Here is a 13,829-nt window from a genome sequence, read left to right on the forward strand (position 1 = left end):
TCCCAGACATTTTCCCATAATTAGCTTTAATTCACTGCTGCTCCTATAACTATAAGCCTGGTCCAAAGCTGGCCTTCGGTGAACATACTCTACTGGGAAGTTCCGAACATTTATTGCCAGAATGCTTACACCAAGTTCACAACCAAGTTAGTCCCCTAAGACCCAGGCTAGTCGAGACTCATTATGCTCTTGGGAAGTGCAAGAACTCTGACAGTTAGGAATGCACTAACTCAACCTTAAAATATCTGTCCTGGCAACTATCCACACTCAGGTTTTTTTGAAAGAAAATGAAGTTACCCATGTATATGGTTCAACTTGCCACGCCCTATTGACAAGTAGAAACTATTTTCAATCAGGGGAAGAAAATAATGTTGAGAGATGAAAATGTAACATCACACTCTGAATGCAACATATTTTAAATAAATATTTTAATTCTATTGTTGGCATTTACAAGTAGAAAGCATACAGTATGTTACAAATATCAAAATGTGAAAAATATGAACGTTACATAAGTAACAAATGTAAAAAAAGTATTTTCTTACCTTCCCGGAAAGTAAGAAAACTATTCAGCATAAGAAAATATCAGTATCAAAAACCCAGCTTAGGTGTAAAAACAAAACCAAAAACACGTTTTCACAAGGTATTAAAAAATGATCTACAAAATGACAGAAAGTAAGAAGTGATGAAATTTGACTTTATATAAATTATAAAAACTGGGTACTTAGGGTACATGCTAAACGGTTGAAGAGTATGTCCAATCATAGGCTTTGCTTAGATCAATTCTTTAAAAATTTAAAAGCGTAGAACATTTTTCAATAAATAACTTTCAACAGTGTCTCTGAGAGGCGCGGCTGGGATTTCCTCCACGGCAGCAGGCGGCAGTGTTCTGGGACAACATGCAATCACTCTGTTCCTTAGTGGAAAGCCTGATGCAAATGAGACCATCGCTGTTTACACAGAAAAGAGTCAGAAGTTTTAACACAATTTCGTAAGAAAGTTCTAAAGTGCTGAACACAATGACTTAACTTCAGTACCCAAGGTCATGTACAAGGCATTCAAACCTTCAGACATTTCCGATAAACATCGAATACGGAGGCGGAGGCTACGATTCTGAGAAGCGTTAATACTTAGTCTTTCGTTCAAGGGCAGGAGGGCTCTTTTCTACACTTTACAGGGATTGGATAAACCCTCAAGGGTCTTGCAAAGCAAAACGTTAACAATAGTAACACAAACGGCAACAATACACAACCCCGCCGTGACAGCCACAAGTTCATTTCTGCAATGGCAATGCTATTCCTGCTTAAAGTCACCACGCGGGCCTTGGCCAAGTAAGAAAAACCTTTGCGAACGCTGCGCCCGGTCACCAGTCACACCGTACGAAGCATGCAGGACAGCAAATGCAACAGAGCGCGTTCAAATGACAGAGCTGTTCTGCGCCGGTTTCAGCAGCATCGTGGCTATTATTTTTGAGTTTCCCCCCAGCACCAGCCCTTACTGGCCGGGTTTGCAAACACGACCCGCCCTGGTGGGTGACCTGCGGGCCTCGGGGGCGACCCTTGCGTTCCTGTCTCCGTCGCGCCAGCACCCGGCGCTCACACATACTGTTCGGCTTCCCCCTCTTTGGGGACCGGCTGGCTTGTCCCACTTTTGCCGTCTTCGTTGGCTGCTGCTTTTTCTGGGAGAGATGCCAAATCCTTAAAAACATCCACATAGTGGCCAAAGCCGGGGCCCCAGTTCAAGAGGTTGTCCCAGTTGAAATTCCCCGCTTGCTGCCCGAGCTTCAGGGGCAGCGTGCTGTCGGCCACGCCGGGCGCCTGCGAGCCCACTGGCGCCCCCTCCGCCCGGCGGCCGTGGTATCTTCGGGGCTTCAGTCTGGCGCCGTAATTATCTTCGTCGTCTGCATCCGATTCATTGACTTGCGAGAGCTTGGGCATCCTGGAAGTGTAGACCATCGGCTTCTCCCGGTCGTACTCCATTTCCGAGCAGGTGAAAGACTCGTGCGAGTCACTGTCGGAAGAAGATTCGGGGGCGGGGATGCCGTCGGCGGGGTTCCTGGTCCTGGACAGCGGCCGCCGGCAGTCCTCCTCCGAGGAAGACCGGCCGTGGTCCGCGCTGCAGATGCTCGGGTTCCTCGGGCGAGGGGTGTTGAGCCTCTCCACCTCTTCGATGGACAGTCCCACGGGCGGCGAGGATTCCAGAGGGATCTGCCCCATGGGCTGCTTCAAGCGGCTCCCGGGTCGAGAGCCGTGCGGGGCCAGGGCCTGGGGGCTCTTGCTCCTCCTGCCCAGCCTCGTGGGGTAGTTGAAGATGCCCGGCTGGCAGGCGTCCCCGTGCATGTCCGCCACGTTGCCGTCCCGCACCGGGAGGTGCAGCTCCCGCGCCGGGCTGTTCCTGTAGAAGGTGGAGGCCTTGGAGAACGGCGCGGGGCTGTGCCGGGACAGGGGGTTGGGCGTCGGGCAAGCGGAGTGGCTCAGGGAGCTGGTTCGCAAGCCCTGGCCGTAGGAAGGCTGGTAGGTCAGGCTACTGGCCCCCAGGGGCATGGGGGACTGGCGCGCGAAGCCCAGGGGGCTGTGCCGCTGGATGGAGAACTTGGGGGTGTGGCTGCGGAACTGCTTGTAGTGCTGGATGATGTCTGCGTCCGAAGGGGCGATGCTGCTGGCGTTGTCGATGTCATAGTGCTCGATCTCCTGCTCCGGGGAGGCCAGGGGGGCGCTGGGGATGGTCTCCGAGTTGTGGGGGATATCGGTCTCGTCGTAGATGAGGTAGGGGTTCTCCCTCTCAATGATATCTGGCTTGGGGTTCCCCTCAGGCTGCTTCCTCACCGTCATGTCGTCCCCGTAGGGGGGGATGTTGTCTGGGTCATCAAAGGCCACGTTCTCACTCCCCTTTTTCTTCTTCTCCTTCGGTTTCTTCTCCTCCTTGGGGTTTTCGGTCTTCTTGCCCCGGCACTGGTTGCAAAGAATCAGGCTGAGGACCAGGAGGGCCAGGACTGTGGCGCAGCTACCCACGATGGCGGGCACGGCCCACAGAGGCAGGGAGATCTCTTCGGGGCCCTGACTCAGAACGCAGACATGCCCTCCGGGGCTTCCGGCTTTGCACACCCTCCCCTGAGGACAGACGACACCGAGGCAGGCCACCACCGTCTCACAGGTGCTCCCTGTGTGCGACTCAGGGCAGCTACAGGTGAAGCCGGAGTGCAGGCCGGGCTCGCAGCTGCCCCCGTTCTGGCAGGGGTGGGAGGCGCAGTCCCCGGGGGGCACGCACTTGTAGGCGTACCACTGGTTGATGCACAGTAAGTCGCCCCAGCAGGGGTTGCTGGCACAAATGTTGGGCCCACGACACCCGATCTTCACGGAGGGATCCGTCTTGGAGATGGAGGCCAAGCTGTGCTTCCCGCTGAAAGGCAGGCTTTCTCCACCGTACAGCATAGAGGCGATGCAGCCATCGAACCCTGCGGGGAGAAGGAGCCGTGGGGCGATTTAGAGAAAACCAGAGGCTGTGACAGAATCTGGTCAAGAGAAGCTTCACAATCATGTCACAGGTGCTTAGAGACAACCGTCTAGGAGCCATCATCCAGCTCCAGGGCAATAGATCTGAGCATCTGACACGCTAACGTCTTAGCAAGACTTCCACAAGGAAATTGGGGAGGATCGCTCAGATCCCACTCTTCCCCAACATTTATGGATGACCCAGATGGGCTGGATTTGCTTTTTCTCCTTTTTATTTATTTGCTCATCTATTTGTTTTATTTTTGTAGTCTATATACCAAGAACTGCATACGTAGAAATAAAATTTATTTTAACAAATACTTATAAAGAACACAAAATAGGCCAATGGATTCCATCATTAGATCGTGCATTCTCAATGGAGGGAATATTGCTCCCAAGGAGTTGAGCAAAAAAAAATGAAGCAAGAGAAATGCCTTAGCTATTATAGTGGTTTGTGGATCTTGAAAGGGCAGATTTAGAGTATAACACTATATATCATGAGGTGGGGATATTGGGGGTTAGAAAAAGATCTACAATGGCTCCTTGGAAGGTGAAGATTATTTTTTTTAAGAAGTTGAGAAAATGTTGCTAGAGTGTGCTAATCTTGCTAATGTTCCTATTAGCCCAAGAATCTATTTTGTCACTAACAAAATGCCTGATTTACATTGATTTGTTTTTCTAAAACAACCCAAAGAATGAACATTCCTATTCTCAAATAAGCTAAATATAAATGACTTATGGCCTGGACTTGGACTTTGATGCCCTAACTCCATTACTCTCTCATGCATTTTTCAATTTTCCTCTTACTGATGCATCATTCCATCCCAGTGACCTTTCCGTCCCTCATCCATTCTTTCTCCATGAGCTGAGACATCTCCTGCATTTGCTCCTACTCTCTCCGTTTTCCTTTTAGGCTCCTTTCTTCCTCATTCAATCATATCCATGCTCAGTACTTACCTGCTTGACACCGATAACTCCTAATGGATTTTCAGGGGAAGTCCACTCCTCATTCTAGCCCATCTGCCAAAAGGTCTTTCTCAATGGTGCTCCACACCCAAAATGTCCCCTACCAAATCTTGATATTTCCCATAGACCTGCTTCTTTTTGTACTCTTCTGCACTTGCCTTTCTCAGCGGAACTAGCCTTCTTCTAGTGGAAAAGTCAGAAACTTCCTTGAATTTTACCAAAATCACCAACAGTTTGGTTGACTTAAATTTTAAAAAATACTTTTTCCCTACCCATTTCTTTACAACTCCCCTCCACCACACTAATCAAACCTCACATCACTGCAATGTTTTCCCAGGTAATTTATGCAAGTTCACTGGTGTTCTCCTCCAACGCATTCTCCATGGCAGAGCCTGAAAAATCTTTAACATCATGGGACACTTTTACGACTAATTTTTTAGTAACTTCCCACTGTTCTGAGAATAAGACCAAAACTATATCATGTTTTAGAAGGACCTACTTCATCCTTCACCTGTGACATCAGCCCCCAAGGTGCTGAATTACTCTACTTTTAGTTCCTATCAAAATAATTCAATCTTTCATATTCTCCCATCTTCATCTTCATAATTCAGATTTAAGTACAAATGCCAATTTTCCAGGAAAGCTTCCCTTTTTCCTCTTTTGGGAAATCTCTTAGAATTCTATATTCTCCCTTCACATCATTTGTTATAGCTTAAAATAATATATTTACTTGTATAATGATTTGATTAATGTTTGTCTCCCTTATTGGGGCTTGTGTTCTACGAGGAAAGTGGCTATTTATTAGGTCCACCATTGCACTCCCAGTAGCCAGCATAGGGTTCAGAATTATCTGTTGTGTGAATGAACAAATGAATGAATAAGTGAATAAATGTATAAATGAATGCTTGGTGGACAAAGAAACATCAAAACACCATGGGCTGAACTATGACTTGGTAGAACAAATGCAAATGTCTAAGGTAAATGATGGCCGATAATTCATTATAAACTTTCCAAGGATAGTGATGACATTCTTAGGATATTCATAATAGGTATTACCAGAAATCCGATTACTTTTAGAGAAACAGCTTTACCTTTCCTTTGTGATTGTACTCAGCATGAGCATTTACCTGTTTGAGTATCTCGATGAGCTTGATTGGGTGGAATTCCTCCAAGGGAGATAGTGAGCACGTCGAGGCCACCAAAATTCTGAGTAGGGTGGGCGATATCTCTGTTGTATATCCTGTCGATGGACAGTACTGTGGCTGTTCCATTTTTTCCGATTAGAAAAGTATGCCAGTGGCCATCAGCAACATACACTTCAGGAATATTTCTCTCCACTTTACCAGCAATTCCTGCATCTGATGTAAAATGTACTTTGCCATTCTTAATCTATAAACATATTTTAAAAAATGTACAATTAAACTCTAACATACTTGAATAAAAACAAAGTAAAACCTTAAAATATTGGTCAGTTCAAAGCAGCTAAAATAGATGAAGAGACTGAATATATTAGAGTATACTTACCTATCAAGCTCTATGATTTTAGGTAGCATATACCTTCACATTCAATAGTTTCAATTGTTTTCAAGGTATTATTATATTTGTACTTAATTATTCAAGATGCAGAGAATTATCTTTCAGAACACAATTGAGATAGTAATGAGATGAATGGCCCTTTTAAGATAAATAAATTAATTTTTTAATGATTTCCTATAATTTTTCAAAAAATATGTTTTTATTGATTTTGGAGAGAGAAAGCGAAAGGGAGAGAGAGGAAGAGAAACATCAATGTGGGGGAGAAACATCAATCAGTTGCCTCCTGCACATGCCCCGACCAGGGATTGAACCAGAAACCCGAGTCTGTGCCCTAACAGAGAATCAAATGGGTGACCTTCCTGTGCTTGGACGATGCTCAATCAATTGAGCCATACTGGCAGAGCATGCTTTCCTATAATTTAATGGCAATGGTGAGTGTAGATAAAATTGGTCAGTTTAGCACATGGCCAATAATGATAAAAATATTAAAACTACTTGCAAAATAAGTCAATTCTTAGATAAAAATGAAGAATAGTTGGAAAAATAAAGACAAAAATAAATTGTTTCACCTGTCATATATGACACACTGAAATCTTAGAAAGAAATCATGTCTAGTATTTACATAAGTTATTGAGATTAAAAAGAACTATGATGAATAAATGTTGAGTTCTTAATAATGAGGTGTCTGGGCAAGTCTTCACTTTGGCTCTCTTCCAATTTATCTAAGGGATATTCGGTTTCTGTTACTTCGCCCAGTAGAACATTGGGTAACAGAATGCTCCTACTCCCATTTCCAACCAAGTTTCCAGTATTCCGAGTAGACACTTTAGGAAATAAAATAATTTATGAGGCAGATGAACATTTGGTTCAGAGAGCATCATCCCATCAAACTCCCAGACAGAGCTGGTGCCGGCAGGAGGATGAAGTGACACCATGTCTCAAATGACAGGCATGAAAGGATGGATCAGTTTATGTTGTCACTCAGATCAAATGCCATTTCTCCATGCAACAAACACATCTGGTAGAACTAAAAGTCAGTACATCTGTACTGTGGAAAATATGCCTAACACATTTACATATGTTATTCATATTGTAATATTTTATTAAAGCAGTCTCTCTAGATAATAATATATTTCAGTACCAAACTCAGATAGAAAAAAAGAGAGTTGTGGTTAAATGACAATAACATTTCATCAAATGGGCAACGTCTCATGACATGCGATAAAAACAGCAACTCGTCTTTGGTTGTAGCCAGAGTCCTTTTTGGAAACAGGCCTTGGGAAGAGCCTTCTCCCACCTCTGTGTTTCTCGCCTGATGGATCACAACTCATCATCCTTTTATCTGAAGAGGGGTCTTTGGGATATACCACAGAGTGGATTCAATAAGAACATGACAACATACTTCATGTTTTCCTTTTCCCTAATAATACTCTACCAAACTCCTGTATTCTTTTTAACTTTCCAAACATCCTGCTAATGTTTTGCTTTGTTGTTCATTTATTTATTTTTTAATCAACAGACCTCTGAATCCCTCATCCCAAGTCTGTACAATATACCTAGCCTCACTTAGAAACAAAACAAACCAAAAAGCTCTGCACCAAACCACAGAATTGACTTGGAGCAGTAAGTCCATCATCTGTTATTATTACAGAACTCCAACATGGAGAGACACAATATGCCACGACAGATGGGAGGTTTGGGGAACACTTTATAGTGTCAACACACTATACACAAGCGGACTTTCCTTTTGCTTTTCTGGCTGAGATGTCCTCACCCTCATTACTTTTTTATCCAGACAGATTCTATTGATATATTCGCATCTCTTCTCGCATTGCTATTGCTACTCACCACTGACCCTCTCTTCCACAACCGTTTACAACTCCATCCTTTTTCATTTTCACAGAATGTGTGTGTAAGTGTGTGTGTTTGCAGTGTGTGAGTGTGTGTGTGTGTTTGCAGTGTGTGAGTGTGTGTGTGTGAGTGTGTGTGTGTGTTTGCAGTGTGTGTGAGTGTGTGTGTGTGAGTGTGTGTGTGTGTGTGTGTGTGAGAGAGAGAGAGAGAGAGAGAGAGAGAGAGAGAGAGAGAGAGAGAGGGAGAGAGAGAGAGAAAGAGAGAGAGAGAGAGAGAGAGAGAGAGAGAGAGAGAGAGAGAGAGAGAGAGGCTGATTTAGAGTATGCAAAAAGGAAGAAAGAAACTGTCAGAAAGAGAGCCAAAGGAAAGAAAGAAGAAAACCAGGGGCCGTGGCCACTGATAAGCTGGCTGATAAGTAAGTCATTTGAACTGGCTCCCAGGCTGCACAAGCACATCGTATTCCTGGCACCCAGATAGCCTGCCTGCTCCCAACAGTCACCCTCTTCCTGTCTAGTGACTTCTCCTGACTCACTGGTTTTGGTGGTTGTTGTTTTTAATCTACTTCCTTTCTATGCCAAGCCCCTTTCATCTCTGAAAAGATGCTCTTCAAAATTTCATACAAAAGAAATGTGCCTTTTGTTCTCTTTAGTCATTATTTTTATTCGTTTGCACTGACTTTGCCCTTCTCTTCCAAAGCACTCGCTACCAGGGCACACAAGCTGGAGAAGCAGCCTGCTGCCGGGCTGCGGGAAATGCAAGATTTTATGGTGACAAAAATGGATCCTGACATTCAGCCTCTTCCGCGAGGAAGAGGAAAGTCTGCCTCTGGTGTCTTCAACCACACTGCATCTTGCATGTCTTGGCTTAAGGAGATAGCGTACAGAAAATGTTCACATGTCATTTAAATGCACAAGGACTTGGAAGCAGCTTAACGGATGATGCGCAGACCTCCATGTCAGAGCCTCTGAACGCACATACAACATTTCCTATAGACATGCAGGTCTACTTCTCTCTCTGCTTCTTTGTTTTCTTGGCTTTTAATACTCTTTCTAATGAAAATGATAAACACCAACTAATAACATTATACAATGACTAGCATGCTTTGTTTTGTAGTTGCTCTGTTAATTCGGGAACTGGCTCTTTGTTTCCATAGTGGGGGTAGAGTTACAGGCTGAAGACGTTCCTGAGGCCTGGGTTAGGGCAGTTTCTCACTCTGGCACCAATGACATTTTGAACTGAATGATTCTTTTTTGTGGGATGCTGTGGTGTGCACTGTAGGATGTTTAGAGATATACCATCCCCCCAAACCAGGACAATAAAAATTGTCTCCAGACATTGCCAAGTGTCCATCCAAGGTAACATCACCCCCAGATGGGAATGACTAGACTAGGGGATTATAATATGACTAGAAGCCCGGTGCATGAAAATTCATGCACTGGAGGGGGGTCCCTCAGCCCGGCCTGCCCCCTCTCACAGTCCAGGAGCCCTCAGGGGAAGGAGGCGACCCAGCGATCATGGGAAGGCAATGCCCCCAGCACACCTCTGCTGCTGCCACTGTTGGCAGCACAAACCTCGTCCGGCCCTGGTCCCTGAGCCTCAGATGGCTCTAGGCTTGCCTGCACCTCAGGCATTGGCTGGGCAGCCGACATCCAAGGCTTGCCCACATCTCGGGCAGGCCCTAGGCAGCTGGGCAGCTGACATGTGAGGCATGCCTGCACCTCGGGCCGGCCCTTGGTGGCTAGGGGGCTGAGGGCAGGTCCGGCTGCACCATGCGCCTGCTGCCCACCCCCGGCTGGGCTGAAAGGACTGTGGGACTCCCGGCAGGCACAGGAGTGGCTGAACCCGCCTGGCCGCACCACGTGCCTGCCACCTCCCCAGTGGGGCTGAAAGGACTGGGGGAATCCGGTGGGGCTGAGGGGACTGGGCACTGCCATCTTGTGGCTATGGGTGTCGCCATCTTTGTGACAGAGTGATGGTCAATTTGCATATTCCTTCTTTATTAGATAGGATAGTTTTTAAAAGATTGGTATTTTCTACTTCTTATTAAATATGTGTACATGGAACATACCAACCAGAGTTGGCTTGGATAAAGAGAAATTTTGAGAATAAAGAGGCTGAAGTTTAAAGGTGAACATGTTTTTATTTTTAGTATTATATGTGAATTAAACCTAGCACTTTTCTATGCATTTTGCTTTTGGCTTTATTAGCTAAGCTTCTAGTAATTTTAAAAATATTGCTTTATAGGTGGAAAAAATTCAGGAAATTTGGGTTTGTTTTCTTAAATAATTTACCAAAACTCATATAAAATTATGAGTAGAAGTATAATATACAAAGTAATGTAGAAAGCAATCAATATAACTAAACTGAAGAAAATGATTATCTAAGAGATTTCTTTTTTGTGGGATAGAAAGCAGTATGATCGTTTTAGGAATAAAGAATTCTGAGTTGATGGAAAATGCATCTCTATTTATTCACCAGTGCAGTGCCTCATTTACAGTCAAGAAAAAAATAAGAAATGATGTAATAGCCTAATGATAAATCAATCCACTGTTTTCATGAAATATGATGTTTAAAAACATTTATTTAGAGATTTGGAGAATTTAGCTATAATTTTACTTATAATAATTCCAAAGATACTTAATTTCACAGGGTTTACCAGGAGGTAAGTTGAAAATACGCTCCAGAGTAAAGACAGATAATTTCAAATGTTTGCCCTTATTGCAGTCCTGCCCTTAAGTGTACAGGGTGGGGCAAACATAGGTTTAGAGTTGTGAGTACATGAAACAGAGTTTATTCTTAAATTATTACTTATTAATCATTGTATTATTTTCCATAAGAACAACTGCAAACCTACTTTTGCCCCACCCTGTACACATACCATTGTTTGAAATAATTCTTGGAGAAAAGTAGTTTTCCTTTTCAAAGACACATTATCCTTTTGTTTTACTTCGTTTAAAGGTAGGGGGAAAAACAATATAAATTTTTATCAGACAACATAGATCGCAACAAATTCTTTCCCTGCTGGCCTACCTAGCAGTGCTCTCTACTCTAAACCAAGACAAAAGTGTTTAGAAACCAAACCATGCAGATCTTTGTTACTCTGGCCAATGCCTGGGAAATAGCTAAGACAGACGATATTGGACTGGTGCCCAGCATCAGTCGGAACTCTAATGGGCTGTAAGAGCAGAGGACAGAAATTGTGGGAGAAGTGATTTAAACCATGACACAGCAGGCGGTCTAATCAAATGAAGTCACCATTAGCTTTTATCTTACCTTCACAGTAGTATAATTGCTGCTTTCTTGGATATGGATTAAAATGCCATTCTCGCTTCTTGTCCTGAACTTTACTTCCAGACTGTTCACACCAAAAGGCTCCATCGTGGCCCCTCGTATGCTCTGTCTCAACAGATATTCCCGCTTCTCATTCTGACTCATGTGGTAGTCCAAGCGCCCTTTGCCTTCCAATGACAAGGCAGTGTCAGGAGTAATAGCTGCAAGCCAACAAAGAAAGGGACAAATAAATGCACCCACTATTTCCTAAAGAGTGTCTATAGGTGACAAAACATTATAAAAAGGGACAATAAAAATATTGTGTTTAGAATTAATGTCTCCCAATTCTCCTATTGAAAAAATAATTGCCACATGTGACTTATTGTAGGAGTTGGTTTCAAATGCTTAAATCCATTTCAGAACCATGAAATGTAAAACATTTTATGACACACATTAATCATTTGGGAAATATTCATTAAATACTTGATACTTGATATAAATTATGGATATCTGAAGAGATTGCCACCTGTTAAAATTTGGGGGAAACACAGTGAATCATTATTTATTTATAATGGTTTACTGTGTTTCCAAAATTCACGAATGAATATATATTTTCATAGTTAAAGTGATTTGCAATCTTTAAAGTCTCTAGCAATTAGAAACTTGAAGAAAAAATATATAATCACATATTTATATTTTAACTGACTTTATGATTAGTAATAATCATACAGAATTTAATTTATCATCATTTATAATTATTACTTATCATAATTTGATAATGTTTTCACACTACTGAAGTGTGGCAGTTTGTTACAGCACCATAGCTAAAGAAAAAAACATCAAATTAGCACAAAAGGGCTTCAGCATTCAATGGTACATGTCAAAAAGGCAAGTTTTATAGCATGTAAATTACATTTTTTCAAAGAAAGATCATTCTAAAGCCAATGACACATTTCATATTCAGATATAATTTGGCTCCTACTTATTAAATACTCATTACTTTAAAAAGTATGTGTCAAAGTCCTTTTGCTATGTTGTGATTTTAACCTAAATAATTAAACACAATTATACCTCTTCTACTAACATATTTTTTATTATAGTGTCCTTAATTTAATCATGAATTTCTATTTATTCTCATATTATAATAGAACCAAATGACTCTTTTAAAAAGTAGTCAGTTAAATGCAGTGATTTCAGTACTAACCTCTTATTAGAAAATGAAGCAATTTTTATAAAAGAGAGCTCATTAGGGTTGGATAGTTAGTGGATGTACAGCTTGAAATTAGAAAAAGCCATGGTCTAATGATGGCTTGAAGATCATTAATATCTTATTAACATTAGGGTTTAGAAACAAATCACTAATAAAAGGATTTAAAACCAATTTTAATAATTGAAAGTTAAAATTCAAGTATCATTTCAATTGTAATAGATTATAATGCATTGTATGATGTTTTGAGTCCTGTGTTCAGTGATTTATCATTTACATTTTTCTACCAAATATAAAATATTCACCAGAGAAATACTGCCAAAAGGCAGATAATATGAAGCCCCTGGCCTTGTAGATTGCCTAGCTTTCCTAAAGGTAAACCAAACATAAGTGATATAATTTTAAAATGGAGCCCTAGCAGGTTTGGCTCAGTGGATAGAGCGTCAACCTGCAGACTGATGGGTCCCAGGTTCAATTCTGGTCAAGGGCACATGCCCAGGTTGTGGGCTCAATCCCCAGTGTGGGGCTTACAGGAGGCAGCCCATTAATGATTCTCTCTCACCACTGATGTTTCTATCTCTCTCCCTCTCCCTTCCTCTCTGAAATCAATGAAAAAAAAATTGTATGTATTAAAAAGGAAACAAATGATGTATTTAGTAAATAATTTTAAAAGGATGTCACTCTTCCTCAAGTTAAAAATATGTTTTAAAATGTCACTATATTCACTGATGATTTCCCATTTAATATTTTCAATTTTTCAATATTTAGAATGAAAACATAATTTAATTCCTTATTTAGGAGCATATATCTATATTGTCATAGTTACTATAATTTCCAGTGAAAGGTGAGACGCTTGCATACATTTTTCACAGTATTTGCCGGTCAGCCCCTCTTTGCAGTGACACTGCTGCCATGACCAGTAATCCGTGCACGTGCCGCCGTGCTGGCAGGGACTGCGAGTACACGCGCCTTCCAGTCTGGGGCATCTGAAAGCAAGTCACAACAAAGACTCAGAAAACACAAGACAAGGTGGGAGAAAGGTGTTAAAATTAAACACAAATGTTTACTAACCTGCTTTCTTTCGTGCATTCAATTCTTTGAAACTCAAGTGACAACATTTATAGCATCTAATCAAACTGTGACAAATGACCTGCCTCATTTATAAAGGAGAAGATTAAACAGAGTAACACCTTACATGGTAAAGAAAAAGAGGTGATAATTTTTTTTGTTTAAATTAATTTTAAATGGAGCAAGTCATCTTGGCCCAATAACCACTGTAGTTAATGTGATCTCTGGGCTACACATTTATTTGAAGGCACATCTCCTCCACCTGACAACTCATGCAACTAATGTTTATCAAATGTCTTCTGTATAGCAAGCACTATGCCAAGCATGGAGATAACATGATGAAAAAACACCATGTGTTCATGGAATATTTGTTTTTCCTGTGGGGGAAATGGGCAAAAAAACAAATTTAGACAAATGTTCAAAGATGGAAGTTCTACGGAAAT

At 42.2% G+C, this 13,829-nt stretch overlaps 1 protein-coding gene across 1 annotated transcript in view; it reads right to left on the reverse strand.

The window, feature by feature from the left end:
• Positions 1 to 411: 411 nt before the first annotated feature.
• Positions 412 to 13,829, reverse strand: part of FAT4 (FAT atypical cadherin 4) — a 152,541-nt gene continuing 139,123 nt past the window's right edge. Inside the window, exons 14-17 of the mRNA XM_059698085.1 lie at positions 13,180 to 13,304; positions 11,115 to 11,332; positions 5,582 to 5,843; positions 412 to 3,451 (exon numbers count right to left, since the gene is read on the reverse strand). Of these exons, the coding sequence (XP_059554068.1) occupies positions 1,593 to 3,451; positions 5,582 to 5,843; positions 11,115 to 11,332; positions 13,180 to 13,304 (2,464 nt within the window). The 3' untranslated portion in view covers positions 412 to 1,592. The remainder of the gene's footprint in view (positions 3,452 to 5,581; positions 5,844 to 11,114; positions 11,333 to 13,179; positions 13,305 to 13,829) is intronic.

The sequence above is a fragment of the Myotis daubentonii genome, chromosome 5, assembly GCF_963259705.1.
Source record: "Myotis daubentonii chromosome 5, mMyoDau2.1, whole genome shotgun sequence".
Lineage (NCBI taxonomy): Eukaryota > Metazoa > Chordata > Mammalia > Chiroptera > Vespertilionidae > Myotis > Myotis daubentonii.